This window comes from Guillardia theta (assembly GCF_000315625.1).
Source record: "Guillardia theta CCMP2712 unplaced genomic scaffold GUITHscaffold_27, whole genome shotgun sequence".
NCBI classification, from domain to species: domain Eukaryota; class Cryptophyceae; order Pyrenomonadales; family Geminigeraceae; genus Guillardia; species Guillardia theta.
This window is the reverse complement of record NW_005434647.1, coordinates 380303-408140: the sequence shown is the minus strand read 5'-3', so window position 1 is coordinate 408140 and position 27838 is coordinate 380303. Positions and strand designations below refer to the sequence as shown.

The window sequence follows — 27838 nt, the reverse complement described above, 5'->3', positions numbered from 1 at the left end:
TGGGGGGAGCGGACCTTGAGGTTCCCTTCCTCATCGAACGTCTCGTCATAGGTGAAGTCCCTTGTCATGTCAGCCCTTAGAGTCTCAAGGGGACGGGACAGTCAGTCGCTACCTGTGCGGCAGGTTGAAGCCGTTGTTGCCGGCCCTCCAGGGCTCTCCAACCGGAGGATCTGGGAAGAACTCAGTTGATCTCTTGGTCCCTTCATCGTCGGTCACCCAGGTGCCAGGCAAACACGGAGGGCTCGATCGCGATCTGGTCGGTCTCTATAGCAAGAAGGCCTCAACAGAAGGAGGAGGAGGAGGAGGAGGAGGAGGAGGAGGAAGAAGAGAAGGAGAAGGAAAGAGAGGGGGGGGAGGGGGGGGGATCAACACCGAGAATCTGTTCAGCGAAGTCGAACAACTTGTCGATCAGGTGCCATGGCTGGGATCAGATCAAAAGTCTCAACACTCTTGCTGAGAGCAGAGGGACCTGCTGGTATGCGAAGATGAAGCAAGCAGGCCAACCCTTGCTCTTCAACTCTTTCATCGCCTCGATCATCTGACCAACTTGATGACTCGTCAAGAGACCATGCCCCCCGATTCACCTCGTTGAAGCAGATGTCTTTTCCCCAGTCCAGACTCGGGGAGGCGAAAAAACCGTTGTCGTCGAGCGTCTCTTTCAGCATTTCATAGTCTCGAACCGACAACGTACTTGTAAAGGATGGCCCAGTGTCATTGTAGTCCTCGTACACCTTTAACCCATGAGAGAAGGCGTTTTCCCAGTACTCCCCCGTCGTGGCTTCCGACTGAAATTTCTTAGCATGCAGAGCTCGCAGGGTCTCCTCGACTCTTGCGCTGTGTTCCCTCTTCTCCTTGCCGCCTGCTAGGATGCGGTCACGCCTCGTCTTACCATGAAGGCGCAGGAGGAGGCTTCACCGGAGGGAGCTGCTGCCTGTCCTGAGCGGATTGTTTCCAACCGTCTGCTTGCGATGGATCTCACTTGCTGTCCGACGGGCACCATCATCCCCAGGGTCAACTCCTCCCTGTCCCCTCCCTCCGCACCTCGACGCTGCTCGCCTTCAGTATGTCCTCCAGCACCTGAACCTCTTCGCTCTCGTCCTTGACGGGGGTTCTCTTGAGGATCTGACAAGGTCAAGTCAGTGAGCCGTGCATGCTCCTCCTAGATCGCCTTCGACAGCTTCTCGATCGCCATCGCCCGACGCTCCTCCGCCGTCGCCATTGCCCCGACAGTCGACCCACCCTGTCATACTCATTACCCCCCCCTTTCAATAAGAATTTAGTGGATAGGGATTGGGTGGGTAGGGGCTTGCCGGGACGGTGAGGAATACAATGGCGGCACAAGCGATTGAGCAGAAGCTGCGGGACAAGCTGAAGGTGAGAGAGGAGAGGAGAGGAGAGGAGATGAGAGAAGAGGAGAGAAGATGAGAGGAGAGCAGAGGGAACAGGATCAAGGGACTGTACAAGTCAGAATGATCTCGGATCGGGTGCTCGTTTATCAGCCTCAGGCTAGAATGTGACAAGAAAGGATAAGATATGAGGGATTACAATGACGACAACAGGGAAAAATCAAAACAGCTGGGAGAGGCGGGGGGGGGGGGGCAGGGAGGGAGGACGGGAAAGGGGCAGGGGTTGGAGGTGTGCACACTTGAAGCGAGAGAGAAGAAGTGCTATCTGGATAGAAACAAGGTTTGATCAGAGCCTCTTACGGTGTTGTTGGAAACTCAGGCGACTGTTGTGGAAGTCGTGGATCTTTCGGACGGTAACAGCAGACACGCTGCCATGAAATCTTCTTTCTTGTCCGGACATTTTCATTGTTTGCGCGCCCCAATACCACATTTCCCTCCCCTCCACTTGCCAATGTCTTAAACTTATTTGCTCTGTGAGTCCAAAGGGCAGCAATGATTCGACCCTCCTCTTCGATCCTAACTCTCGATCTCTTTCTTCGATCATCTCCTCCTTTCGATCTCTTTCTTCGATCATCTCCTGCCCTCCTCCTGAAGGAGGGGAAGGCTCATGTTGAACCTGATGCGTCTCCCTCATGGCCCTTTGTCTCTTCAGCTGCCCTGCCTGCTCCTCTCCTCCTCTAGAAAGGTTACTGAGGCTCCCGCAGGTTGCGGGGCGAAGCTTGACCTCCTGGTCGTCTCGGAGAAGTTCGTTGGGATGTCGCTGCTAGACAGGTGAAGGTAGCAGATGTTTCCAACCAGCTCAACGTGGAGTTGGGCAGACAACGGAGCGTGCATGAGGCGATCGAGGAAGAGATGAAGACCATTCATGCGTTGACGATGAAGACGAAGACCCCAGAGTAACCTCCTCGTGGGCGTCTGCAGGTCGACTGACCTCCTAGTGCAGGCAGTACGAAGCGATGAAAGCAAAGGGCTGATAGAGGAATTCGAGTATTACAATCAAAGAACTTTGGGAAGGAAAGTTTAGCACCCTCATTCGCATCGAGAACACTCCAAGGAGCTGACGTATTAGTCTCTCATTGTCTTCTCTGCTCTTCATCTATCAGCTAGTCAGCCCTGGCTCTCCATACTAACCCCATGCCACCAACAGCTCAACTCGTTCTTGTTTAACATCTCCAACCTCTCAACGAACCGCCTTCTTCCTCCCTCTCCCCTCTGTCTATCCCTTTCTATCGTCGTCGTCCTCATCATGATAGCAGCGAACCTCCTTGTACTCTCTCTCCAGTTTTCTTCCCGTCGATGTTCTGAAAGCACTGAATTTTACAGTGGGGGTGCATAGGGCTTTATGTGATCCACCCCACTACCCCCCTCAAATACTTTACTACCCCCTATTTAAATACTGAACAGTACCCTAATGCATATAGTAATCTGGTACCCCTACCCCTCGTTGGGATCAATTCTTGGCTGCCATGGTGTTCCACTGTGACCGTCCCAGCCTGGAGCCCTGCTTTGTGCAACCGCTCGGAGCAGGAAGAGCAGGAGCAGGAGCAGGAGCAGGAGCAGGAGCAGGAGCAGGAGCAGGAGCAGGAGCAGGCCTGTGCCTGAGGAAGGGGTATGTCCATGGATGGCAGCTCCTGAAGCAGAATCGACCAAGTCACGGAGGAATCCGCATGTCGGCGAGACCCGAGGAGGTGTGTCGAACGTGGGCGGGAAGGTCGAGGTCGAGATATGCACTGATGGCCTCCATGATGGCAGGCGGGACCAGCTGCTGATCTCCTCTTCGACGCCTTTCAGTTCGTGTTCTCCCCTGCTGGCTTCGCGAGCTTGGGAGGAGTCGTTGGTAAGAGCTGTTGTTGCAAGGAGAGTGATCTCAACCAGTGGTGCAGTCCTGGCGTTTCTATGGGACCTGGTGACAGCCTCGGATGGGAGAAACTTGCTGGGCCAGAAAGAGGCAACGTCGATCTCTCTTCTCGGTCAGGAATACAACGTCAGGGATATCGACAGGGAGTCCAGGTTTGTTCTGCAGTTCTCGGCGACGACGGACGGTTTCTACGAGAGCCCCAACGGTCAGTTTGACAGGAAGGGGGTTTGACCCGCGTGCCTGACGGTGGGATGGGTGAAGGAGGTACGGAAAAGGTGCAAGCGGGAGTGCAGTATGTCGAGGAGTTCGATCGACTCTCCTCTTGCGTTGCCCTCTCGCGCTCCATCCAGAGCCGATTCGGTGAGAGGACGAGGCTCGTGCCGCTACCCCTGAGCTGACTATGATACAGGGAAGGACAAAGTTCGTTTCAAGACCTTCGAAGGTCGCTTTGACATGCCGTTGTCGGGGGGCAGAGGAAGGGAGAAGAAAGGAAGGAGGGACGAGCGAGGGGGGGGGGGGGGGGGGGGGGGGGGCGGAGCGGATGCTGATGAGGAGGGCACAACAGTGCGGCCCAACGGAGATTGGATCGAAAGGACTGCTTCTTCCTCAAAGGAGCTGCCGCCCATTGTAAGGAAGATGGTCCTCTCCAGGTGCCTGATGCTACTGGCAGGGGCGAACTGAAAAGTCGCCGGAAGCCCCCGTAGGAGGGAGTGAGTCAGACGCGGGTCTGTCCCAAGAGCCCATCGACAAGGCGTGGAGGGAGTACATGGACTCCATGAAGCTGACCTCGAAGAAAGGTAGGACACAGTGAGCGTCAGTACCCGCAGTGGCTCCTCCCTCTCCCCCTCCCTCATGTCCGGTGAAAGATTCAGGTCTGGAGAACGTTGAGATCCGGTACATCACGGGAGAGAACGCGTGTAGGCTTTGCAACGGGAAAGGGATCGTCGGGTGAGGACACGACGATCGAGGAGGGTTCGCAGCTGACGGCCTTGAAGCTGCAGCAAGTGCTCCACGACCTCGTCAGCGAAAGCGGAGGATGCGGTGGAAGGCAAGGTGAGCAGCTGCATGCGCGGCTGCCAGAGTTCTGACGAGGACCAAGTCTACGGGCTGCGAGACGTGTGGGGGCAAGGGAGTCGTGCCATGCTCGTGGTGCGGCGGGACGGGGATGCGCGCGGAGAGCAGATAGGCCGGGGGAGGCAGACGGTCGGGTGTAAAACTTAGGTTGTACATTGAGAGTTGATCGGAGTTGAGGTGAAGGAGAGAGTGCTTCAAGCCTGCTGCTCCGAAGCCTTCGATCCTTCCTTGGCCTCTAGAGACTTCCACTCCTGCATAATGTAGACTGTCAGCAGAGGAGACAAGGAGTGTGGGGGAAGGGGCAGAGCAGCAGGCAGGCAGGCAGGCAGGCAAGCAGAGATACTGCATTCACCTCCTCCCTCTCTTTCGCGTCTTGCAGCACCCAGCTTCTCTCTGACGCAGATAGCCTGCCATATCTTTCAGTCATCCTCTGACCTCGTGTCCCTGCGGCTCACGTCTTCCATGATCTGATCTCGAACGCATCTCGGAAGCAGCCGATGCAGACTTGTCCATCAAAGAAGTTGGGGTTGTACCGGCAGATCCGGTTGCAAGGATTGCCGACAGGTCCTGCCCTGCAAGTCATGTCCTAGCGCACCGTCTGCATGTTCACACCTTCATTCTTCCCTCCCGCGCTTGTGGAGAGGGTTGTGTGCGGCCATAGCCGCTTTGCAGTACATCGTGACTGCTGAAGGTGCGCCGGACGGAGCCATGGCAGGGGATCGAGGGGGAACGCGAGGCAGTGTACGAGGTGAAGGAGGAGAAGGATCAGGAGGAGCTGTGTTGGTGTATCCATTCCATGCGCTAGGATCTCGAACCTGAAGACCCCCTGCCCGCCGAACTTTCCCTTCCTCCCATTTTCCCTCTTGAAGTGAGCCTGCTTGCGGGTGGACCCCACCCCTTAGCAAATTGGAAAGAGTACCCTACCATACTATTGACACCTTTGTTATTGGGATGATACCCGGTGATGGACAACACCCACCCCACCTAAATCAAGATCTTGCTTCACCGCCTCCTCCACTGCCTTCCCACCCCGCTCGTCGTTCCCTCCCACTCCCCTTCCAGCTCCTCTTCTCCCGTCTCCTACAGGGCACGGAGCTTGTCGTCCACGTCCATCCAGGCCTCTCCCTCGTCCTCAGACCATGGCAGATACCGACATCGTGGGTGTGCTGAAGCAAGCAGCAGAGGAAGCGGCCGTCCCCAACGATGTTCGCCAATTGAGAGCATGCCTCAAGTGTCATTTGGTCCTGCCTGCTCGGCAGTTTGACAGGTAGCTAGTCCTTTCCTCTCTCCCTGGGCTCCTGACTTGGGGGATCAAGGCAAGGCTGTGCCAACTGTGGGACCCGTGAGAACTATGCGGACGAATACTGTACCGTGAACTTCACAGGGTGATACTCTTGTTACGCTTGTTTGTGTGGTGAGATAGCGATCCATGCAGAATATCCGCCATCACCCAACCTCAACACAGCTGGGTCTCTCGATGGCTGGACAAACGTATGCGCTTGTTCCCCTGCGTGCGAGCCTGCTGACTGCTCGTTTCTTTAGAGGATCTCAAGCCTGGATGCTACGCGCTGGAAGTTGCCGGGGACGCGGCAGCAGATGCTGGAGGCGATGACGAGGACTGAAGTGCTTGTTCGTCATCTGCTGCTCACCTTATCAGGTCCAGCAACAGGCAAGTGCTCGTCTCCTCCACGTCCAGTCCATCCCCGTCCCAACGTCCTGGAGCCGATCCTAGCAGGCCTCGAACGCTTGTTTGTTTCTCTTGATGAAAGGTAAAACGTCGCCATGCTGAAGAGATACAATCATCGCTCTTGATGTAAGAGGAAGACTCCATCCCTCCTGTCTTGCATCTCTCTCTCTCTCTCCGATCCTTCAGAGTTCAGCTCCATCGCTCCTGCCCTCTACGCATGAACATGCTTGACGGTGTGCTGCTGCTTCTCGAGCAGACATTTCACAACTGCAACCGTCCGCTGCCTCTTGAGCACATCTCCATTCTTCTCCTTCCACTTCCTCTTCGGCCTCCTCTTCCTCCACCACCCACTGCTGGGGCAGCTGAAACTATGACGACTAAATGGTTGTTCTTCCACTCACTCCACCTCCTGCTGCCACCGCCGCTGCTCCTACTCATTCTTTCTCCTCCTCCTCCTCCTCCTTCTCCTCCTCCTTTCCTCCTTCTCCTCCTCCTCCTCCTCCTCCTCGTCGTCATTCCTCTTTCTATAGTTCCTCTCTTCCACTCTCTAGAAAAGGGCCTCACCGTCGGTTGAGTAAATAATTTGACTTTGACAAGAGGTCGCGAAGGGAGGGAAGGATGGAGGGAGGGGGCAAGTAGGTATAGCAAACAAGATCCAGCAAGGAGGAGGAGGAGGAGGAGGAGGAGAAGGAGGAGGAGGAGGAGGAGGAGGAGGAGGAGGAGGAGATTCCAAGTGCAGGATAAAAAAAACATGTGAAACATATGCGGGATGAAAGTGTTGAGATGAAGAACAAATCGTGTCTTCACAACTAAGCAAGTAGTTCACACGCAGGTGAGGAGTGAAGAGATGAGGCGTCAAGAGAGCATAGAAATTTTAACAAGGCCCAACAAGTCAGAATACGAGAAGGTCACGGGAACCTTGCAATAGTGTCAAGTAGCAGAAGAGATACAGTAAGGGGATAGAGGAGGTGCAGGAGGCTAGCGGTGCAGGGAGGAGGAGCGGGAAGGGAGAGGTGATCTTGTCCTCGCTAGGTCATGCCGGAAGGCGTCAAGGCGGGCATCGGGGCGGCTCTCCTGCAGGTTGATGTCGGCAGGCTGTCCATTACCAACGTAGGCTGGGGCTCCCCCTCCCATTTCAGCGGTTGCCTTGCCCTCAACGACCACATAGTGGCGGTCAATGGCGAGGCGTTCCGCCATGTGGAGCAGGTGCCCTCTGCGCCGCCATGCTGTGCCAGCGGGCTGACGGCTCTCCTGCCAAGGCAACCAAGCGCATACTCGGGGAGGAAGGGACCCTTGTGGAGCTGACGATAGTGAAGGGTGGGGACGGGCCCTCGGAGAGAGTCACCCTGATGAGGAAGCACTCGCAGTACAGCCAATGTCCTGACTCGATCGCTGGGCTCGGCCTGGTCCGTCTCAAATCCCCTCTCCTCCTCCTCCTCCTCCTTCCCCTTCTCCATCCTCTTCCTCCTTCCTCTTCTTTGCTTCTCATATACCCCGCAGATTCTCGCTCCTTTCGACGGCAAGGGCCTTCAGGTCCTCAAGCTCCTGCATGGAGGCCCCGCGCAGCTCTCGGAGAGGCTCTGCCTTGACGACTACATCCTCTCCATCGACAACCAGGTCTCCTCCCTCCCTGCTGAACCTTCACAGTGACAGGCAGGCAGGACGTGGCCGGATCGACAGTAGAAGAGATCGCAAACATGGTCAAGGGCCTGCCATTCACGCGGGTGGAGCTGGAGGTGGCGAGGAAAGATCGAATCCTTCACATAAGCCTCATCAGGGTGAAAACGATTCTCATCCTTTCACCCCCCTGCTCCTCCTCCTCCCCAACATCATTATTATCATCCTGTTGTCTTCATCCCCAATGCCCTCCACCTCATTCTCTCTTCTAGTTGCTATCTTTCTTCTCTTCATCCTCCTCCTTCTCCTCCGATCGTGCCTGACGAGCTTTCAAGAACACGCCGATGGAGGGAGATATGTTGGACAAGGCCCTGGACTACAAGTTTCGCATGCAGGAGCTGACGAAGCACGCGACGGCTCGCAAGACGTTGCTGGGGGCCAGCGCTCCCCCCAAGGAGGTGTACAGGTCGCTCCTTCAGGGTGAGGACGGGAGGAGGCTGTGGGTTGCCAGAGGACTGACGATGAGGGGGGGTGCGCAGAGATGGAGGAGCTGAGCGCGAAGCTAAGGGAGAAGCAAGAAGAGTCCAATCGCTCCTTCGAGATGCTCGAGGCAGAGGCTGAAACCCTCACCAACGAGCTGGCTGCCCTTAAGAGCCTCCGGGCTACCCTGGCGACCATCCCCTCCACCCTCTAAGGGTCCACAGCCTCCTCCTCTTCTCCTCTCATCCTCCTCGTTTCCCCAACTCATCCCTTCTCCGCATCCTCCTTTGGAGATCCTGCTACTTCCCTGGAAGTTGGTATCTCCTTCCCCCGTTCTTCCGGGCCACCTCTCCGGGCCTCCTGGCGCTCGCCCTCCTCCTCCTCCTCCTCCTCCTCCTCCTCGTGAGCTCTCCAGCTACTGTGAGTGGTTATTCGTATCTGCTACTCTCGTGTCATCCTAGTACAGCCACGTTGGTTCTTCTCCTGTAGCCTCCCGGATGGACGCGATGGCTGTGTTGACACCGTCCTGTCAAGGCGAGTCACGTCCCCCCTCTGCCCCAAGAACCTCTCCCACCTTGAGCAAGGCATTGTCGGGGTCAAGCTTCAAACCTTGCTTGTAGACCTGCCAGGGATTCAGCTCCTCCCCATCTTGCTCCTCCTCCTCCTCCTCCCTCCTCTTCCATCCCTGTGTCCTCCTCTTTCTTCTCCATCCCTTCCTCTGCGTCCCCTCCCTTTCCCCTCCTCTCCCTCTCTCTCTTGCCTTCACGGCTTCCGCCCACTGCCGCTGTCCGTGCAACGCTGCTCCCTTCCTCGAGTATCCCTTGGCCCAGTCAGGAGCGAGTTTGACGACCTTGTTCGCATCCTCCTGGACCAGCAGCTCAATCAAATACGGCAGGAAAGCTCGCTGAGCACGAACAAGAGCATGCTCGTAGTCCTCAAGGCCAGCGTAGGCGGCCGAGCGGTTGGAGAGGAGGATGTGGTTGTTAGGGTCCAGCCGGACCGCGATGGAGTAGCTCGCAACCTTGACCAGGGAAGGACGTCAGACAGCCAGGAGGACTCCAGTTGACGTGACGTACCGCTGCTGTGTAGTCTTTGCGCTTGAACGCCGCATCACCTTTCATCTTGACCGCCTCAACTTTCTTTTTCATCGCCTGACAAGGGACTTTCAGCGTCCCCTGCAGCTGGGGAGCAGCTGAACCTCGCTGGAGCTGCCGTCGTCGGAGTCTGAGCTCAAATCCTCTTGTTTCGCCACCCGCTGACATCACAAGTTTCAGTAAGGGGGGGGGGAGGAGAGAGATGGGAGGGGAAGGGAGGGAAAGGGGACGGAGGCAAGGGAGGGAAGTACCTTTTTCTCCTTTTTCTCCTTGTTCTCCTTCTTCTCCTCAGCGAATCCGGGCCCTTCATGTCTCCCATTCGAACTCCCTGGAGAAATTTTCACGAGCTGTACGTCAGCAGCATCGGGGGTGAACCTTCCCCGCCATCGACCGACTCCTTGTCCCTGCCCTCCTCCCGACTCAGGGGTTCAGCCTTGACATCAGCAGCAGAGGACCCGCTCTCCTGCTTGCCCTCGTGGCTCTCGGCAAACTTTGCCTTGGCCTGGTCAAGCTTGACCAGAAATGCCCTCATCCTGCCGCGTCCTATGGCTCAGGCGAGCAGCAGGGGGGCGGGAGGAGGAACGGACCTCTCCCTCGCGTTCTTGTCCTTGGGCATGCAGACCGAGATCAGATCGGTAACCGAGGACCTCGAGAACTTGGCGATCGCGTTCGCAGCTGAAGTCTTGCTCCTCCTCCTCGCGCTGTCCTCAGCCTTCTCCCCATCCTGCACGACGGTCACCTAGCTCCTCCAGGCTCCTCCCAGCTTGAGTCCAGCAAAACCTGATCGGGGGTGTTGGGGTTCGCTCCGCTGCTCAGCAGCAGCTCTACGGCCTGCACGTTGTCGTTCATGGCGGCGGAGTGGAGGACCTGCCCGAGAGCTTGAGCGACTGCCACGCACCGCCACCTCTCCCCAACTCACTGACGTCCCTCCTCTGTTCTGCGCGTTCACATCCGCGCCGGCGAGCATGAGGAGGCGCATGCAGTCCATGTGACCTGGCCGGCAGTGTGACGCTCCCGTCCTTTCCCTCCCATCCTCTCCCTCACTCTCTCCCGCCTGTCCCTCCCTCCCGCCTGTCCCTCCATCTCTTCCTCTTCCTCCTCTCTCTGCCGCTCTCTGCCATCCTGGCCTCTCTCTCTTGCTCTCTCCCTCCCCTCCTCTTCTCCCACCCTTGGCAGCGGTGAAATGGAGAGCACTGTGCCCGACGAACCCGTATGACGTTCCCTGCCGCTGTGGTCACCCGGAGCACCGATTCATCTCCTCCTTCTGACTGACCTGCCCTCGATACCAGAGCAGGTCTGGTCTCTCGAGGAGCATTCGCTCGAGGGTCGGCTGCCAGCAGGTATCTCAGCTGACGCGTTGACGGGGGAGGGGGTAGGAGGAGGGGATGACCTGGTGCCCGTTCTTGGCAGCGTCCATGAACTCTTTTCCCACCTGCAAAGGAATCGTGAGCGAGGGGTCCCAGAGAGGAGGAGGGTGGAGAGGTCGAGAGGAAGGGACTTTGAACTTCGACCTGTCTCGGAACTGATTGGTCGGCAAAATCGATCTCACGAGGAGCTTCGAAGTTGGACTTGCTCCCCCCTCCGCGCCTCTCCGCCCACCACTCGTCGAGATCGCCTGCACGAGCTCCACCATCCTCTCCCCGGCTCCTCTCGCCGTCTTCGTCGTCGGAGCACGGCAGCTCGTCCCTGGCAAGAGCGATCAGGGGAGGAGGAGAGCACAACCCTGCCTCCTCGGCACCACTGAGCCGTCAGTTCACGCAGTCGGACCTCCGCGTTCTTCAGTGCGTCCTGCGTTCACTTCACTTCAGCGGCGGCTCATGGCGCCCAGGACAAGGACGTCTTGCCTGCATGGCCCCGTTGCTCGGGTCTTTCTCGAGCCCCGTGCGATAGCAGACAACGGCATCGTATGTGTCCCCGCACTGTAGACAAGCGGCTCCCTGAGGGCTCGTCAGCTCCAGCGCAGCCTCCTCGGCTTCCAGCACGCACCTTCCTTGAGTAACCCTTGGCCCAGTCAGGGTCCAGGTCGATACACTGCTGGGCGTCTCGGATCGCCTCCTGTCCTTGGCGTCAAGATGGCAACATATGACCGAGGGGACGCCAACTTGCCTTGCACCGGCCGAGACCCAGGTAGGCGGCCGACCTGTTACTGAAAAGGATCTTGTTGCTGGCATCGAGCTTCAACGCCTTCGAGTAGTACTTGACGGCCTCGGCGAACTTCTTCTCGGCAAACATGGCGTTTCCTTTCTCCTTGAGCGTCGAGGCATCCTTCTCTTCCTCAGCCTCTTCGCTGTCAGGATGGTCCTGCTGAGTCTCCGGACTTTTCTGCGCCGCCCTCTCGTCTCCCTGCAGCAGGGACAAGATGCTCGGCGAGAGACTGTGTCCTATCCTCGCTGCTGACTGCTCCGCATTCGCTCCCCCCTTGTCTCTTATCCCCGGGTCTGCCTTGTACCTCAGGAGCACTTGCACGCACGACTCTTGGCCGTTCTGCGCAGCTGCATGGAGGGGAGTGGATCCCCCGTTGTTCTGCACATCTGGATCAGCCTTGGACTCCAGCAGGAACTCCAAGCACTCGGAATGGCCCTTGGCTGCGCACCAGTGCAGAGCGGAATGCCCGACAGAGGCTTGTCTCGTGCCAGCTCCCTGATACCGTAGGATCTCTGGTCTCTCCTCCAAGAGAGACTTGAGTGTTTTGAGGTTTCCCTCCTTGGCGGCCTTGAGCCATTGCTTTCCCATGTCTTTGGTCACCGAGTGACGATTGCCTTCCGGCTCCTTCTTAGGCTTCTTCACTTCTTTCGCATCCTGTTGAGCTGACGACTCACAGGATTCAGCATTATCATCGTTGTCGTCATCATCGTTATCTTGCTTCCGTTGGGATCCTTTTCCCCTGACGTCCATGGCTGGTTTGCCTTTGGCACCAGTCGCCCACTTGAATTCTGCATCGCGAAGCGCCTCTTGCATCTGCTGGTTGTTTGGCTCCAACTCAAGTCCCTTCTTATACGCCTCCACTGCCTTATCAAAGATCCCACGACCGGCCAATGCTGCTCCCTTCCGGGAGTATCCTCTAGCCCAATCGGGCCTCAGCTCAATGGCGAACTCAGCATCTTCAAGGGCTCGGAACCAGTCGCCAAGAGCCGCATACGCTGCTGAACGATTGCTGTACATGACATGGTTGTGTTCGTCCAGACGGATTGCCATCGTGTAATAGCGGATCGCACCCGGCATGTCCTTATTGCCGAAGGCTTCATTTCCCTTCTGTTTCAGCTTCGCTACCTTGTCATTGTCGGACGACGCTCCTGAGCTTGCTGCTGAGTCCTGTCCGCCCCTGGTCTCAGCTCCTTGGCTCCTTTGACCACCGTGCCCGTCCTCAGTTCGGCCATACCTGGATTGCAGGAACGATTTAGCCTGGCGGAGTGGGGCCTTCCCTTCCTCAAGGTCGCTAAGATACTGCTTCACCCGTCTCGAAAGATCCTCTTTGTCCAGCAGCCCAGCCCTATCAATGTTTGCCAGCGACAGCACAGAGTTCAAGTTGTGCAGATTCCATGCCTCCTCCGACTCGTCAGACCTTAGGAGGTTGATGAGTTGTTGGAGCTCAAGCAGCTCCTCTACCTCCCTCATCGTCTCCAAGAACGATTGATTCTCTTCACGATCCTGCTTCCCCTCTGCAGCAGCTTGCTCGGCGTTCGAGATGCGCTTGCTGGCTATGTCCAGCGCTGTCAGACCATCTTCGTCCTGTACGCTGAGGTCCACCCCAGACTGCAGTAGAATCTTCAGCGCCCTGGTGCTTCCGTTGGCTGCTGCGGAATGCAGAGGAGTGGAACCGCTGTTGTTCTTGATGCTCAGACTTGCGCTGCTCTTCACCAGGAACTCCACGATGTCGCAGTAGTCGCGCGCTGCTGCCCAGTGGAGGGCAGTATTCCCCAACCCCCCCTGCTTGGCATTCAGCAGGGAGGAGTCCTTGGCAAACAGCCTCCTCAACGTCTGTATATCATTCTTCCTGCTGGAGTCAATCCATTCCTTGAGGTCTTGAGGAGAGAAGGAGGGAGCAACTCCCGCTGGCTCCATTGCTAGTTTCTGCTCCCTTGCTGCTGGAGATGAACGATGTTCGCTACGATTCTCGGCTCGGAATTTTGGCAACCTGGTCGAATCCGTGAAAATCAACAAGGAAACCCAGTTCAATGACATAAATGGAACAGGCAAACCGGAGCAAACGAAGGAGGAAGGGGTACCAACATGTTCAGGAGCACGGGTGACATGAAACAAAGAAAACGACTCCACCATGCTGCCCATGAGACTGACAACAAGACATCTGGGTGGTTGTCCTGATCTCGCCTCTTACATCCTATCGCTCTTGTCCTCTCCCTTCCTCCATGCCTGGTCTCCCATCTCTCCCTCACCTAGATTTAACCTTCCTTGTGCTCTTACTCCCCTCCCTACCTTACTCCCCTTCTCCCTCTCTCCTATTCCTCTCCTCACTCTCCCTCCTCATGCTTTTCCCTCGAACCCTCGATCCCTCGCCATCTTTCTCCCTCCCCCTTCCCTCCCCCCTTCCTCTTCCCTCCATGACCGTCACGGCATGGCTTGAGGATCCATGCCCAACTCTGAACGAGTCACCGTGACGCTAGCGGTCTTGGCGCCGGGCCACTGAGTGGTGGCGCCGCCGGGCCGCCGGGCGGCCCGGCGGCGCCCGGACTGTCCGATCACCGGCCGCGCCGCGCCGCGCGGTACTACGGTCCTGAGTGACCGGAACCGTCGACGATCCGAGTGGACCGTCAGGCTGGTCCGGGCCGCAGTGACAGTAGTGAGTGAACTCCGGCGAACTGTGCCCGGCCAGGCCCTTCCGATGGTCCTGCAGCAGCCCGGCCGGGGGCCGTACGCCGGGCAACCGTTGAGATCGGAACCGGCCGGGCGCCGCGGGGCGGCCGCGGGTCCCCCGGTACTCAGTGACTACCGTTACGCCGTGACGGTCAGTGGCACCCGAAAGTGGCACGGCCCCTACCGTACCGCCGTCGGTCGGGTCCGAGGCACCGGGCCGGACCGTGCGGCTGATCGGATCATGGGACCGGACGGTACTACCCGGCGGGTCCGAGTCACCGCCGGCCGCCCGGCGTTTTACGGTCTGTCCGATCGCCGGGCGACCACTTGGCAGAGTTCCGGCTCGGGAGTCCGCCGGACTCCAAGTCCCGGGTCGGAGTCACTGACGGAATACAAGTTTGTTAGACTTGTACTAGTCCAAAGTCACGCAGACGGTCACATCGACCTTAGTTGTAACAAGACAGTTTTTGCTCAAGACCGAGTTTAATGCACACAAAACCAGAATTGAGGAGCACATGAGAGATAGACTGTATGCTAGGATGTGAAACCCAAGCATCCAGACATGAGAGGACCTTAGCAAGACGGCTTGGAAAGCCCCCTTCTTCGTCCCACACGCTACATCGTCCGCCTTGCCACGTAAGTCGTCTTGGTTTACAGGAGAGTTTTTGTTAACTCGGCGCTATCTGACTGGCACGGCTGGCATACGTTCCATCAGTCACTGATGATCGGATCGGACCACGGTCGACTCACGGCGGGCCGCGGCCCGGGCCCGGCGGGCCGGAATGGTCTGGTCTACCAACTTCTGTGGTCACAACCTCCTTGGAAAGTAACTTGAGCGGTAATCCAGATGATGGGGTAGGGGTAGTGGCAAGGCTCAGTTGGGGGTAGGGGTAATGGGAATCACCCTCCATTCAAGAGTACCCGTACATCATACCAGTGCACTTGTATTGAGAATGCTCTAGCTGGGGGGTGGGGTGAGGAAGATTTGAGGGGTAGGTCAACATTACCGATGAGACAGGTTGGGTTTAGGGGGTGGAGAACGATGACCATGCAGTAGCTGCGCAGGTAAGAGCGGGAACGGTGGAGGCGGAGGCGGCGGCGAGCAGAAGATGAGGGAGAGAGAAGAGAGAATATGATCTGATAAAGGCAGCTGGTCCACGTAGAACAGGGGGCGGGGAGAGGCGACAGTTTGCGAGCTGGATCATAGTTGACCGTAGAACTGCTCATAGCGACTGATGTGCAAAGGGCAGCTGACATTTTGTGATATCAGCAAGGAAAGGGTTGAAGAGGAAACATGTCTCAGCAGAAAAAGAGCGCCTTTGTGATACATGCCTTCAAAACACAGCCTCCCAAGGATGCAGACATGCCGAAGCGGTGAAGTTGAATGTTTTTCTCACCTCAGCCCCTCATTCCTGCAACAGTTCCTGGGAAAAGTTAGAAGGAGCCATCATCCAAATTTTCAATGAGAATGCAGGAGAACTTAGCTTTGAAGAGCTGTACAGGACGGGTTACAACATGGTTCTGCATAAACACGGAGACATGCTGTACAACAACGTGGATGCTACGTTGAAGCGGCGATCGATGGAGTTGTGCGAGAGGGTGGAGAAGAATACAGATGAAACGTGATTCAGCCCTGTCTACAAGTAGCTGTCTCTGTCTGAGAGCCGTCGCAGGTTCCTGAGCTCGCTCAAGAAGATATGGACCGAGTACAAGAGGAGCCTGCAGATGGTACAGGACATCCTGATGTACATGGATCGCACGTACGTCAAACAGAACCAAAAGAAGCCGGTAGCCTCTCAGCTCCTCTTGATTTCTGCGCTGCATACCTTGTGTTCGTCGACCCGTCGATCAGCTCATGGGCTCCGCTGACTCTCCTCTCCTCGCAGGTTTATGACATGGGACTGGGCATCTTCTGCCAACACTGTGTTCGAGCTGCTGGCGTGAAGGACAGGCTTCGCAGGCTGTGAGATCGTGTTATGAATGATCGATATTGTCATGTTGAAGACATGTGGATCAGGACCCTTGAGCTGATAAGAAGGGAGCGTGATGGCGAAAAGATTGAACGGGATATTCTGCGAAGCATTTCACAGATGCTCCAGGAAATGGGGAAATCTGTCTTTCATGAAGACCTTGAAAAACCGTGAGTATCTGTCTTGCGCAAATTGATGATATTCTGAAATCTGTACAGTTTCATTGAGAGCTCGCAGCAATACTACATGGTGCAATCCGAGAGTCTAATCACAGGAAGCTCAACACCAGAATATCTTCGCTATGTAGAGTCAAAGTCTGGATGCTTGATGAGTTTTGATATGATATCCAGGTCGAAGCCAAACTATTAGAAGAATCAGAGAGAGTTTCTTCCTGCCTGTACGTCTAGGCCTTGCTTGTGGCTCGAGTGAGATGTACTTGGCAGGTCGATAGATTACAACGCCGGAGACTCTGGTATTAAACAAACGGTGGAAAATGAGCTGATAGGAAGGCACATGATGAGTCTTGTGGAGAAAGAAGGTTTCAAACGTCAACCGAGGTCTTGTCACATGCTGAGTTTGAACCCATCTAGGTTCCGGGCTGATCCGCCTGCTGGAGGACTTCAGGATTCAGGAACTGAAGAGCATGTTTGATCTGTAGGGTCTCGCTATTGACAACTGCCGGTGTGCTAATCCCCTCTATACAGATTCTCTCGTGTGCAGGGCGGCACAGATATCATTGAAGGAAAGGTTGCCGATCACGTGGGACAGAAAGGGCGTGAAATTGTCATGTATGACTCTTGTTACATTGGTATTGAGCTCCCTGAGTGCTCCAACAGGTCTCTCGAGAATCAAGCAGATCCTCTGCAATTCGTGCATCAACTTCTAGAGCTCAAGGAAAATTATGATAGGTCAGGGAATTGCATGTGTACAGATGAAAGGGAGTGAATGCACGATACTAGGATGGTCAGAGAAGCGTTTCGGAAAGAGAAATCCTTGATCAACAAGCTCCATAAGGTGATTCGGAGCTTGCGATCTCGGTATGGGCTGATCTGCAAGTATAGGCGTTTGAAGTCTTCATCAATTTGAATTCTCGATCACCGGAGTACATCTCTTTGGCTATGGATACGCATTTAAGAGGCACCAAGACAAAGTCCAGTGGCCCTTCGAACATCAGCGAGGAGCAGGTGCGGCGATGTGCATGTGCATCTGTGCAGTCACTGAATTATATGGTATGAAGACGGAGGGCGTACTGGAAAGGACTTTGCAGCTGTTCCGCTTTCTGCAGGAGAAAGACATGTTTGAGAAATACTTCAAACAACACCTGGCAAAGCGGCTTCTGGGAGACAGGTGAGGCGTGTTTCAAAGTTTCATGAACCCATCAATGCATCTTTGTTTGACACTATTCACAGGAGTCAATCTGAGGACTTGGAAAGGAAAGTCATCCAAATGCTCAAAACAGAGTGCGGGTAAGTTGCAGTGAACTCTCGTTTCTTCCTTTCAGCTTTCATGAATGTACCACGTTGATCCCTCCCGAATCGCAGGTACCAGTTCACTGCCAAGCTCGAGGGGATGTTCAAAGACATGCACACGTCCGCAGACCTGCATCAGTCCTTCAGCAGGCACCTTTCGCAGGGGGATGGGAACTCGTTGTCTCTAGACCTTCAGGTCCAGTCGTCCACCAAGTCTCTTCCCCCAGCTCAGCTCCTGGCAGGTCAAAGTGCTCACGACCGGCTTCTGGCCGACGCAACCGGCGCAGCAATGTCGGCTACCGCCCGAGATCGATCATGCCTGCATGGTGTTCCAGCGCTTCTACCTCGCCCAGCACAACGGGAGGCAGCTGACGTGGCAGGTGACTCGCTGCTGTTGCTTCCCGCATGCTGTCGGTTGTGCTTGACGCGCCCCTGCCAGACTAACATGGGCAACGCCGACCTGAAGGCCAAGTACGACAAGACGTAAGAGATCATGAGACGAGTGAGGCAGTCGTGCGTTGACGTCATCGCAGGTATCAGATCAACGTCCCGACTTTCCACATGGTCGTTCTCCTCCTCTTCTCGCCCGAAGGTTCGAACCAGCTCAGTTTCAAGGTGCTTCGCTTCTGCCGGCTGCTGTTCTCCTCACCCCACCTCCAACAGGAGATCGAGGCTGGAACCAACATCCCCAAGGCTGACCTTCAGAGGACCCTCCAATCGCTGGCATGCGCACATCACAAGCTGCTGGTCAAGGAGCCCAAGTCGAAGAATGTCTCAGAGGATGATGTTTTCTTCTACAACTCGAAGTTCACTAATCGGCTGATCAAATTCAAGGTGGTGTATCCTCCCTCCCCCTCCCCCCCCCTTCGCTCAACTCTTCCCCTGCAGGTCAGCACGATCGCAGCTTCCAAGGAGAGCAACGAGGAGGTTCAAGCGTAAGTGACGCGACCTGCGTCTTGCAGAAGAAAACTGAACCTTGTCTGCAGATCGAGAAACAAGATGAATGAAGATAGAAACCCGCAGATTGACGCGGCGATCGTACGCGTGATGAAAGCTAGAAGGTGATATGACGAGGAGGGGGAGGGGGAGAAGGAGGAGTTGGAAGAGGAAGAGGAAGAGCAGGAGCAGCAGAAGAATATCTGACAGTGATGACAGAGTGATGGAACACAACTTATTAGTCGCCGAAGTCACAAAACAGCTGCAGGTTGTTCTCCGTGTGTGGCCGTTTTGCTGGCACTGACCTCTTGCGCAGTCTCGCTTCAACCCCAACCCTGTAATCATAAAGAAGAGAATAGAAGGCCTGATAGAGCGCGACTTCTTGCAGCGCCAAAGAGGAGACATCAAGAAGTACGAGGTGATCAAATATGTTATTACTCCTCTTTCTACTCCTCCTCCTCTTCCTCACTATCATTATCGTCTCCTTCCGATCATCATCATCACCATCCCCCCCCCCCCCCCCCCCCATCCCCTTCCTGTTGTCCCCACTCCCTCCTCAGCCTATCCTAATTTTATGTTCGGCAGTACTTGGCGTGATCGCGAGAAAGCATCATGTAGCAGCAGTTTTCAATAAAAGCATGATGAGGAGCAAACCCTCGATTGTGAGCATGAGAAGCGCGTCGGACTCCTCCGTCTGTGAACAAGGGATATCCACTCGTAGAGATGTCACAGTGCGACTTTCCAACCACACAGACACCGACGACGGCTAGTCCTCTCTTGTACTAACATATGCATACATTCGTTGAGAGCTTTCCGTCTCCGACCTCCCCATTGAGATTTCCCCTAAACTCCCACCTGCATTCTCAACCATGAAACTCCCGACGTGAAGCTAGAGCCAGACTGCGAGCACTGTGAGACAAGAAGTGGAGGGTAGGGGAGGAGAGGAAACGGTAGGAGCCAGGGAGGGCGATGAGGAGGGAAACGAGTCTCACCTGATCAGGGTTTCTTCTTTTCTGACCGTTATCCTGCCATACCTGTCAACCCCCCACCACCACAATCCTTACCAAGATCGCAAACAGACCTTGTTGTTTCTGTTGACGTCGCTGTACTGGTACATTTCATCCTGCCCCATGGGCCGTCAGACTATCCCACACTAGATGGCAGTAAGCACCTGTCGCTGGTAGTAGCCCTCAGCATCGTTGCTGCTGTAGTACTCGTCCTCGTCCTTCTTGGAGGCGAATGGATTCGAAATGCCCTTGAACGGGTTGTTCTGCTCCATGCTATCCTTAAGCTCTCTCAGCTGGCTGTTCCAGTGCAAGCTTGCGGGGACCAAGCAGCCTGCGGCAGCGAGTCAGGAGCAGCTTGCAGTCTTGGGATAGACGCACAGAAGGCGCCGATGAGGAAAGGAATCGTCTGCAAGACACGGTCAGGGAAGCGAGAAATAGGCAACGCCGAGAGACGAGACTTACCAAGATCACGTAGGACAGGACACGGATGGTGGAGTGACCTGAGAGGGCTGTATAGAACCTCACAGTGTGATCTTCTGTGTTGAAGTAGCAGACGTGAACAGAGCCGACCTGGTACAACTTCACCATGCTGGCGAGACAAGGGAGGTTTCCATCACCTCATACACGCTGCACTTCTGTGAGCCATAGCAGAACGCCTCTCCGTCTTGCAAGCCGGGAATGCCGGGCAAGGGAAATTTCAACTGGAACCACAGGCAGGTCAGCACAGACAGGCAGCCTCGGAGCTCTGGTCCCTCACAATGTAGTGGAAGAGTTTGTCCTCCACAAGGTTCTCGTGGGTCACAGACATGACCTCGCATCTAGTCTGCACAGAGTGGGCGATCTTATCATAGTGCGGCTCCACCACGTTCATGAAGGCCCCGAGGAGGAATATCACACCCACAGCCAGAGAGACAGCGCCGCTCTGCAACAGTACCGCGTCAGCCTTGACCTTTCTCCTCCCTCCCTCCCTCCCTCCCTTCCCCACTGTTTGATCAGCAAACAACTTACAATCGTCAGACAATGGGGAGGGAATCTATCAATGCGCAATGTGAGGTTCGGCATCCATCTATACAGGTCGTCGATGATCGAGTGGCCATTTCTCGGATCACTCCACCATGGCTCCTCCCCTTTCGCTCCTCCCTCGCGGTCTTGATATGATTCGGCCATAGTCCACAGCGGGAAAAACCCCGAGGCTGCAGCCAATCACTCTGCAACAGGAAAATGAGAAAATTCTAGAGTAGAGCAGAAAAAAATCAAGAGAGGAAACGACAAGGTCAAGGTCAACCCTCCCACAAGTTACACTTTTCCATTGCAAGCGAATAGTGTCATGACCCCAACACTTCCTCGTGCACCTTGCCTCTCTCCTCTGCTCATGGTTAAGATACGTTTACTGCACCCTGTATAGACTAGTTGCCCATGTTTCGTTCTCCATTGAACCATCATCACCTTCGTCCTCACCCTGACTCAACTCAGCAATGTCCTCCTTCCCTGTGACCTTGCCATCAACTCGTCGCACACCTTATCCTCTACTTTCTCTACTTCCCCTACATTGCTCTCGTTCCTCTTCCTCCTCTTCCTCCTCTTCCTCCTCTTCCTCCTCTTCCTCCTCTTCCTCCTCTTCCTCCTCTTCCTCCTCCCTCATGCCATGTCGAGGTTGCCCTTTCGTCTGTCCTGAGGCAGACTGTGTTGAATACCCCCACCCCCTTGAACCAATAGCACCCAATTGGAAACGGTGTACCCCCTAGTTCAAGTACCCCACAGGTATTGAAGCAGCCCAATCCTCCGTGTACCCTACCGTGATACGCATAAACCTCTAATACGCATGGGTACTTTGCCATCCTACTACCCCTCTGGTCCCCCCAGTACCTCAGAGTTCTCATTCAAACCCCTTTCTACCACACCCCTACGACGTTTCCTGTACCCCCCACCCCCTCTTTTTAGGAGACACAATCACCCATCTTCCTTACCCAGGATTTTTCGACCCGCTCGCCATGTTGGCGGCGGCGATCGCAGGGGCGCGGGAGCCGCACAGACAGGGGGAGATGCTCATGTACATCATACGAGAGAGCTCAACACACTCCTCTCCCCTTTCCTCCACTGCTCCTCTCCTCCTCCCCGCCGTTCTCGAGCATTGCATCCGATCCTCCTCTTCAAACACCTTGGTTCGACGACTAGCCTACTCGTTCATTCTTGGCTGTGGCGTCTACGTGGGAGAAGAGTGGGACATGGTCTTTGATATGATCACCAGAGATGCACAGAACGACGACGTTGAGCTCTGTCTCTGTGCTCTGGAGTGTATCACAGTCATACCTGCCGAGGTAACCCTAAAGAGACTGGCTGAAGTTGTCCCATTGCTAAGGGACACGGTTCAAAGCAGCATACAGGACGTGAGGAAGGTGTCGATCGACGTGATTGTGCATGTGATGATGTTGGATTGGAGCCCCCAGGCTCTAGAGACGATGATCGAGCTGGGAAAGATGATGTCGAGCTCGCTTCAGGATGACTCGGACCTGGTGTTCTGCGCGACCGCAGAGAGTCTGGAGAGGGTCTGTGCTGAGGCGATCACCAGGCAAGGGCTGACGGTAGGGAAGGTGATCCCAGACTCGTTCGAGTACGTCTTCCATGGACAGACTCCAGCGACCCTCACTGTGAGCCCATGGGGGGTCCCAGAGTCGAGCAGGAGGGCGCCAAGGGTGGGTGGTCCAGATCTCCTGGCTTCGCAGATACTGTCAGTCCTGCAGCGTGAGATCCTTGAGATCTCAGAGAGGTTCCACAGCCTCCCGCAAGCATACAGGCATCGCTGCGTCAGGTTTTTGGTCACTGTGATCAGCTCAACGGTGCTGTGCGACCTTGGCGAGACGAAGCACAATGAGGAGTACCATCACAAGTCCAGCGAGCGGATCGAGTTCTTCCTGGACCACTTCTTCCTCCCTTCCGCCTGCTCGCTCGACTCTGCCCTTGCCTTGGAGAGCTGCCGGGCGATCTTGGAGCTCTCGCGGTTCAACGGCGCCACCAAGTTCGAGTGGATCAAGTCGGTGGTGGAGGGATGCTTGATGATTCTTCAGCGAAGGGAATCATCGCTGGGGAGCGAGAGGGCGATGAAGTTGTTGCTGGTTGCAGTGAGGCTGCTCCCGTCCGATGCTATCGTGAGGGTTTGCCCCAACGTCCTGCGCGAGATCAATGAAGTGAAATCCAGGTCGTCGAGGGTGGAGTATCTCCTGATCCTTCTGTGGACTATGGCATGGATTGGGCCAACGGGGGAGAAGGGGAGAAGATCTCATTCCAGTTCGCCCGTGTTGCATAGCGCTGCAGTGATGGATCTTCTTCAACATGACCCCGATCAACCCAACGTCCTCAAGGAAGATTTCGTTGCGTGTTATGCGCAAGCGTGCCTTTTGCCCTGCCCGCAGGGAATGAAGGATTCACAGTTCATCGAGGCCCGAGCCATCGAATTTCTCGAGATGTTTCACATCTGCTTGCGGTGGAGCGGCTCTGGATCCGCCGAAGCAGCGAAATTGTATATGCAGCTGCTGTCTCGGTGCTGCGCCAGGGCGATTTCTTCCCATCAACGAAACTACAGGGCCGATCAGGCAGCGTCAGGACAGGACATGGACAGCGTACCGAGTACAATGCGGCTGAAGCAGATCCTGAAGAGCGTTATGTCTGCGTTTCCTATCATCTCGTTCCATACTATCAGATCGAGGGTCTTGTGTGTGCTCAGCGAATTCTTGTATCCCCTGTGCAACGTTGAGACAGCGCTGAAAGGCAACGAGACTGAGAAAGAGAAGGCGGACTTGCACAAAGAGGTGTTGGAGTCGGGAAGGGACTTGATCAGGATGATCCGCCTGCAGTTCTTGGGAACGTCTGCCCAGAGGGGCAGGCAGGAGCTGCTCATTAACGAGGGCAAGTCAGGAAACCTCCGTCCTCGCTCTTTTGAGGCGAAGACGCTTGCCGAATCGAAAGGAGAAGTTCTAGGGTGGGAAGACACAGAGCTCCTGTCCCTCTGCCTGCTCCGATGCGCCTTCCATTGGCCCCAGGAAGCGGCGGCAGTGGACCAGAGCTTTGCGGAGATGCTGTCCGCCAACAGAGATCACCTGAAGGTCAGGGACCCGTCGATGATCCAGAGGATTCATTTTGCAAGGTCGCACCTCCGCCTGATGCAGGGCGGCAAGGGTGAGGGTGACGAGGGGAGGGAGGATGGGATGTACTCGATGCCGTACGGGGTTTGGCCGCTGACTGCCAGCCCTCCGCCCTCAGAGGACGGCCATGTGACAACCGTCTACAAGAACAGGGTGCACAGGCAGAAGAACCGAGCGATCATGATTGCTCCTGACGCTTCCTCCGGCTCCTTCCTCAAGTCCATCGGGGTCCGGCCGAGCGAGGTGGTCAGAGGGCCGGCCCAAGGGGAGGCGGACCTGTCGGAGACCATACAGGACAAGATCTGGAACATCTGGGGACAGAACATGTCAGCGGCGTCGCCGCCTGATAGCTCGCAGAGGAAGCACTCCAACATGCTGCCAAACATGCTGGGCAAGGAGCACGGAGGGTGCGGCTCGACGACCGTGTCAGCCCCCAGCGACATAGTGCACGTGCAGGTATCGCACACCACAGACGAGGACTCGAGGCAGGTCTGGTTCTCCGTCTCGGTCTGCAACCGCTCCTCGCTGGAACTGGCGACCCTCAAGCTCGACCTGCTCCATGGCAACGGGCTGACTGAGATGCAGCCGCACGCAGCCAACGTGAGGGTCTTCAAGAAGGTGAGGGAAAGGGAATGCTGCTCCTGGAACGTCGGGTACCACGTCATCTCGCTGCAAGACGCTTCCGTCACTGTCCACTGCAGCATCCCGACCAGTCAAGACCCTCGGGGTGCTCAAGAGGTGATCGAGTGTGAGCCCTACCGGGTTCCGTTCACGAAGCTCCTCTGCCCCTTCCCCAAGCAGGCGGTCAGCGGCCACTATGATGTGCAGACCAGCCTGGCCATCTGGTCGAGTTTGGAGTTCTCGTTTGTGGTCAGCGCGTTCGCGCCTGGACGAGAAGGCGCGAGGCTTGTCAACGATCAGCTGGACTCCTCTCCTTTCTCGCGTGTTCTTTGCAACTCGTTCTTGTCAGCTGGGGATGAGCTGAAGGACGACTTGTACGGAGGAGGAGCTTCGCTTTACAGCTCCTTCCAGACCTCTGCCTTGTCTCAGTCCTGGTTCGGGGACCTCATTGCCGTCGCGGCTACCGGGCACTTCTGCGAGCATCTCGGGTCCTGGCGGCTGTTCCTGGAGTTCCGAACCTCCTCGGCCATAGCGCTGTCGATCCTAACGAGCAACGTGCAGGTCCTCGTCGAGACGACGTGTGGGAAGCATGTTGTGGAGGTTCAGTCGCGCGAGGAAGTACGATCCAACATGGACCTCGACTACAACCGCTCCTACCTGGTCAAGAACCGCAATGTGCTGCGGCAAGCAGGAGGCACGTCGGCGCTGAACCAGAGCTTCTCGTCGGTCGAGTCCGCAACGGAGCGATGGAGGCGAGCGAGGGCTTCCTCTGCTCACGACAAGATTCTGTTCAAGAGGGCGAGCGCTCAAGCTGTTTGATCTGATTGTAGATGAAGTTGACCTGCTGTAGATAGACATGATGAATGTGACGCAATGAAGTTTCAAGTGATCCCAGACAACAAATTTGAAAGTAACAACATGACGCTGCCGCGCATTACAAGTTACCGTACTGGTACTGTCACTGAGCGCTGACGCCCACCGTCCCAGCCTGTATGACAGACTGTCCGACGGTCCCGCAGGCCGCACTCGGGGCCATCCCGGCCCGGCCCGGCCGGCGCCCGGTCCTGACCGGTCTTCGCCGGGGCCAGGGCCAGCCTCAGACCGGTGGGGACTCATTTTTGACAAATAGCGTCAAGGCTCTAAATAGAAGTTGCTGCCCCCATGCCGCTACTCCGCCTGGCTCGGGATGCGTCAGGGTCGACAGCTGGAGGGAGGAGGGAGGAGGATTATGATGCGAATGATGATGATGATGATGATGATGATGATGATGATGATGATGATGATGATGATGATGAGGAGGAGGAGGAGGAGGAGGAGGAGGAGGAGGAGGAGGAGGAGGAGGAGGAGGTGGTGGTGGTGGTGGTGGTGGTGGTGGTGGTGGTGGTGGAGGAGGAGGAGGAATGCTAGATAGAGGAAGAGGAGAATCATGAAAGAAAGCCAACGAAAGGAGGGATGGAAGTGACTGAGCCCGTAAGGAAGGGAGGGTGAGGGAACAGCAGGGGAGGGAGGGAGGGAGGGAGGGCACAGGTTTGACAGGAGGAGAGGCAGGAGAGCTTAAGAGGGTTCAGTGCATGAGGATCGAAGCGCGTGAAGAGAAGGGGAGGGGGGGCTCAGAGGCGCAAGCGAAGGGAAGGGACGCAAGGAGGTAAGCGCAAGTGAAGACAGGAAAGCAAGAGATGTAAGGGAGAGGAGCGAATACTGGGACAAGGCAGCTGCTGGCACGTATCATTCGTAGCTTTCCAGATGATCAATCCTCACGTGTAACCTACTTGAAATGCCAGGAAGGATTATGGCCGCAAACACCTTCCTGTACTGCCTGTGGTTGCGTCCGGGGTCCAAGGACTCGGCACGCCTGACAAGCGTCATCCACGGACTAGCAGAGGCGCATGGAACGCCAAAGGTGATGAGCTGAGAGGAGCTTGCTCGGCTGAGCATGGGAGCAGTTCGACCCGCACATCACGCTGGCCGCTGCAACGTCGGAGCGATCGGGGGCGGAGGTGGAGGTGAGCTATCGTTGCGTGAGGGTGGAGGTGATGGGCTGGTAGACGGAGGCGTCGGACTGGATGGCAAGGAGCAGCATGTCAGTGAAGTCAAGCTTTCGATTGGATCTCGGGCCAGGTGGTTGAGGTCCGGGGGGGCCATGGCATGCTCGCTGAAGCTTGCTTTGCTCCCAGCGACTGTCGGGGAGACCAGGCATCAGTGTATCCTTGCTGAGGTGCTCCCGACATCCACCGGCTTCTCCTCCCTCCTGAAGATGCGCGAGGTGAGCTGAACACTCGCCTTGTCCTCGAGGAGGTGACGGGTAGCGGCAGGGTGCGATCAAGTCGCTCAGTGACTGCAGCATACTACAGCAGGTCAGCCCTCCCCCTCCCCTCCCTCCCCTCCTTGACCGGCTGCAGCAACCGGCGAGTGTCTACTACCCTCATCTCAGCCTTGTGTACGGAGACTTTCCCCGGGATGAGCGCGTGTCGATATCAAGGTCAGGGATCGCGTGTGAAGGAGGCATCGACGTGGACTGCCTGGAACTCTGGGTTGTCCCGATGGGCGCGCCCGAGTCAGAGTGGTACAAGTTGAAGGAAATGAAGCTGGACGGGATCGATCAAGGTTATGTGCTGCCTGTCTGTATTCTTCCTTGCCAGTGATCGATCATGGTTGTGCCTGCTCTAACTGTGTTGCTGCCATGTCCCACCATCTTCGGTGCTTTACTCACGAGGGACGTGCAGATCTGGACAAGCTGAAGGAATATGTGCAGACAATTGCGCTAGACGACAAAGGCGAGCAGGAGGGAGGAGAGGACGAGGAGGACGAGGAGGAGGACTGGGAAACCAGCGTCGACAACTTTCAGGTTGCTTTACATTTCGGTAGCTATTGCTCAGTCTCAGCTTCCAGCTCAAGTCGATCGACAAGGTCAAGGAAGAGGTGGATTGGGATGCAGCAGAACAGGAGGAGGAGAGGTGAGGCTGTATAGGGATCCCCTCACGATCTGACTCCTCCTGCTCCTGCTCCTGCTCCTGCTCCTGCTCCTGCTCCTGCTCCTGTTCCTGCTCCTGCTCCTGATCCTGCTCCTGCTCCTGATCCTGCTCCTCCACCCTATCCACCCCCCTTCTTCCTCTTCCCTCCTTCAGCTCTCACGACCAAGTCCATCGGACTGCTGGGATCTACTCGGAGCACTCGACCACCAACCTCCTCGAGGCCTACAACTTCCCTCGACGTGCTTGAGCTCCTGCTGGCCTGCGTGTGTCCTGTGACGCTGCTGCCATTCAGATCTCGACGAGTTTGCGATAGAGGAGCTGATGAAGTCGCTGCGAGCATCGGGTATCAACACGCAGCCGGTTGACCGCGGCCTCTACCTCCTCGTCTTCCGAAGTGCAACAAAAGCAGGTGAGAAACAGACTTCTACCTTCGTCCTCTTCCTCTACATCATCGTCCTTGTCCCCGTCCTCGTCCTCGTCCCCGTCCCCGTCCTCGTCCTCGTCCTCGTCCTCGTCCCCGTCTCCATCCTCTTCCTCTTCTACCCTTGCTCCTCTCTCAACTTTCTCATCACCGCTCGTCGGAGTCCACCGCTACCTCCCCTCTCCTTCTCCATCCGATCTTCATCTCTCCTTCCTTCCCCCCCCCCCTAGCACACGTAATACCGAAGAATGCTAAGTTCAAGTCCAATGAAGGTC

At 56.2% G+C, this 27838-nt stretch overlaps 13 protein-coding genes across 13 annotated transcripts in view; 7 read left to right on the top strand and 6 right to left on the bottom strand.

Annotated features, from left to right (window-relative positions):
* Nucleotides 1–1253, bottom strand: part of GUITHDRAFT_107046 (hypothetical protein) — a gene marked incomplete at both ends in the record, with an annotated part of 1920 nt that extends 667 nt beyond the window's left edge. The window contains 9 exons of the mRNA XM_005834058.1: nt 15–60; nt 113–170; nt 217–264; nt 373–421; nt 470–538; nt 585–859; nt 916–982; nt 1042–1122; nt 1236–1253. Of these exons, the coding sequence (XP_005834115.1) occupies nt 15–60; nt 113–170; nt 217–264; nt 373–421; nt 470–538; nt 585–859; nt 916–982; nt 1042–1122; nt 1236–1253 (711 nt within the window). The remainder of the gene's footprint in view (nt 1–14; nt 61–112; nt 171–216; nt 265–372; nt 422–469; nt 539–584; nt 860–915; nt 983–1041; nt 1123–1235) is intronic.
* Nucleotides 1254–1329: 76 nt separating this feature from the next.
* On the top strand, nt 1330–2380 carry GUITHDRAFT_107045 (bola-like protein; the record flags this gene model as incomplete). The annotated part of the gene is made up of 5 exons (XM_005834057.1): nt 1330–1374; nt 1726–1759; nt 2111–2177; nt 2225–2302; nt 2350–2380. 5 exons carry the CDS (start codon nt 1330–1332, stop codon nt 2378–2380), a joined length of 255 nt encoding a protein of 84 aa, XP_005834114.1.
* A 693-nt stretch (nt 2381–3073) lies between these two features.
* GUITHDRAFT_107044 (hypothetical protein) lies at nt 3074–4450 on the top strand (the record flags this gene model as incomplete). Its single annotated transcript, XM_005834056.1, has 9 exons — nt 3074–3094; nt 3159–3243; nt 3290–3469; nt 3526–3624; nt 3674–3891; nt 3935–4061; nt 4137–4212; nt 4266–4317; nt 4364–4450. 9 exons carry the CDS (start codon nt 3074–3076, stop codon nt 4448–4450), a joined length of 945 nt encoding a protein of 314 aa, XP_005834113.1.
* Nucleotides 4451–4532: 82 nt separating this feature from the next.
* On the bottom strand, nt 4533–5131 carry GUITHDRAFT_107043 (hypothetical protein; the record flags this gene model as incomplete). Its single annotated transcript, XM_005834055.1, has 4 exons — nt 4533–4589; nt 4691–4745; nt 4794–4905; nt 4951–5131. 4 exons carry the CDS (start codon nt 5129–5131, stop codon nt 4533–4535), a joined length of 405 nt encoding a protein of 134 aa, XP_005834112.1.
* Nucleotides 5132–5362: 231 nt separating this feature from the next.
* GUITHDRAFT_152167 (hypothetical protein) lies at nt 5363–6128 on the top strand. The gene is made up of 4 exons (XM_005834054.1): nt 5363–5605; nt 5655–5723; nt 5774–5829; nt 5881–6128. The coding sequence occupies exons 1-4, from the start codon at nt 5478–5480 to the stop codon at nt 5958–5960; spliced, it is 333 nt and encodes a 110-aa protein (XP_005834111.1). The 5' UTR covers nt 5363–5477; the 3' UTR covers nt 5961–6128.
* Nucleotides 6129–7060: 932 nt separating this feature from the next.
* On the top strand, nt 7061–8336 carry GUITHDRAFT_107041 (hypothetical protein; the record flags this gene model as incomplete). The annotated part of the gene is made up of 6 exons (XM_005834053.1): nt 7061–7231; nt 7285–7431; nt 7526–7642; nt 7687–7803; nt 7978–8122; nt 8182–8336. 6 exons carry the CDS (start codon nt 7061–7063, stop codon nt 8334–8336), a joined length of 852 nt encoding a protein of 283 aa, XP_005834110.1.
* Nucleotides 8337–11628: 3292 nt separating this feature from the next.
* Nucleotides 11629–11829, bottom strand: GUITHDRAFT_48551 (hypothetical protein; the record flags this gene model as incomplete). The annotated part of the gene is made up of 1 exon (XM_005834052.1): nt 11629–11829. A coding segment is annotated over one exon (201 nt), but the record flags the coding sequence as incomplete, so codon positions are not given.
* A 363-nt stretch (nt 11830–12192) lies between these two features.
* On the bottom strand, nt 12193–12474 carry GUITHDRAFT_50474 (hypothetical protein; the record flags this gene model as incomplete). Its single annotated transcript, XM_005834051.1, has 1 exon — nt 12193–12474. A coding segment is annotated over one exon (282 nt), but the record flags the coding sequence as incomplete, so codon positions are not given.
* Nucleotides 12475–12894: 420 nt separating this feature from the next.
* GUITHDRAFT_40310 (hypothetical protein) lies at nt 12895–13134 on the bottom strand (the record flags this gene model as incomplete). The annotated part of the gene is made up of 1 exon (XM_005834050.1): nt 12895–13134. A coding segment is annotated over one exon (240 nt), but the record flags the coding sequence as incomplete, so codon positions are not given.
* Nucleotides 13135–15071: 1937 nt separating this feature from the next.
* On the top strand, nt 15072–19053 carry GUITHDRAFT_152166 (hypothetical protein). Its single transcript, XM_005834049.1, has 26 exons — nt 15072–15093; nt 15299–15402; nt 15450–15650; nt 15702–15816; nt 15915–15991; nt 16046–16168; nt 16217–16301; nt 16349–16395; nt 16442–16536; nt 16589–16652; nt 16703–16786; nt 16835–16906; nt 16958–17012; nt 17060–17182; nt 17236–17345; nt 17408–17464; nt 17540–17663; nt 17710–17847; nt 17907–17950; nt 18001–18082; nt 18131–18301; nt 18356–18402; nt 18454–18528; nt 18623–18671; nt 18720–18821; nt 18989–19053. Exons 2-26 carry the CDS (start codon nt 15323–15325, stop codon nt 18998–19000), a joined length of 2232 nt encoding a protein of 743 aa, XP_005834106.1. The 5' UTR covers nt 15072–15093; nt 15299–15322; the 3' UTR covers nt 19001–19053.
* Nucleotides 19054–19463: 410 nt separating this feature from the next.
* On the bottom strand, nt 19464–20577 carry GUITHDRAFT_137732 (hypothetical protein; the record flags this gene model as incomplete). Its single annotated transcript, XM_005834048.1, has 7 exons — nt 19464–19526; nt 19575–19741; nt 19789–19816; nt 19873–19980; nt 20028–20111; nt 20168–20332; nt 20419–20577. The coding sequence occupies 7 exons, from the start codon at nt 20575–20577 to the stop codon at nt 19464–19466; spliced, it is 774 nt and encodes a 257-aa protein (XP_005834105.1).
* Nucleotides 20578–21401: 824 nt separating this feature from the next.
* Nucleotides 21402–24989, top strand: GUITHDRAFT_137731 (hypothetical protein; the record flags this gene model as incomplete). The annotated part of the gene is made up of 1 exon (XM_005834047.1): nt 21402–24989. One exon carries the CDS (start codon nt 21402–21404, stop codon nt 24987–24989), a length of 3588 nt encoding a protein of 1195 aa, XP_005834104.1.
* A 970-nt stretch (nt 24990–25959) lies between these two features.
* Nucleotides 25960–27838, top strand: part of GUITHDRAFT_107036 (hypothetical protein) — a gene marked incomplete at both ends in the record, with an annotated part of 2288 nt that continues 409 nt past the window's right edge. The window contains 10 exons of the mRNA XM_005834046.1: nt 25960–26070; nt 26114–26173; nt 26216–26288; nt 26345–26433; nt 26483–26524; nt 26570–26774; nt 26894–27015; nt 27060–27124; nt 27296–27381; nt 27435–27551. Of these exons, the coding sequence (XP_005834103.1) occupies nt 25960–26070; nt 26114–26173; nt 26216–26288; nt 26345–26433; nt 26483–26524; nt 26570–26774; nt 26894–27015; nt 27060–27124; nt 27296–27381; nt 27435–27551 (970 nt within the window). The remainder of the gene's footprint in view (nt 26071–26113; nt 26174–26215; nt 26289–26344; nt 26434–26482; nt 26525–26569; nt 26775–26893; nt 27016–27059; nt 27125–27295; nt 27382–27434; nt 27552–27838) is intronic.

What these genes read in the sequence shown, in the direction of transcription:
- GUITHDRAFT_152167 (XM_005834054.1), top strand. Translation starts at nt 5,478, where the DNA reads ATGGCAGATACCGACATCGTGGGTGTGCTGAAGCAAGCAGCAGAGGAA. An exon ending in TGTACCGTGAACTTCACAGG is followed by an intron (nt 5,724 to 5,773) that starts GTGATACTCTTG and finishes CGATCCATGCAG; the next exon opens with AATATCCGCCATCACCCAAC. An exon ending in CTCTCGATGGCTGGACAAAC is followed by an intron (nt 5,830 to 5,880) that starts GTATGCGCTTGT and finishes TCGTTTCTTTAG; the next exon opens with AGGATCTCAAGCCTGGATGC.
- GUITHDRAFT_152166 (XM_005834049.1), top strand. Translation starts at nt 15,323, where the DNA reads ATGTCTCAGCAGAAAAAGAGCGCCTTTGTGATACATGCCTTCAAAACA. An exon ending in CTCAAGGAAAATTATGATAG is followed by an intron (nt 16,907 to 16,957) that starts GTCAGGGAATTG and finishes GCACGATACTAG; the next exon opens with GATGGTCAGAGAAGCGTTTC. An exon ending in CGCGTGATGAAAGCTAGAAG is followed by an intron (nt 18,529 to 18,622) that starts GTGATATGACGA and finishes CAGTGATGACAG; the next exon opens with AGTGATGGAACACAACTTAT.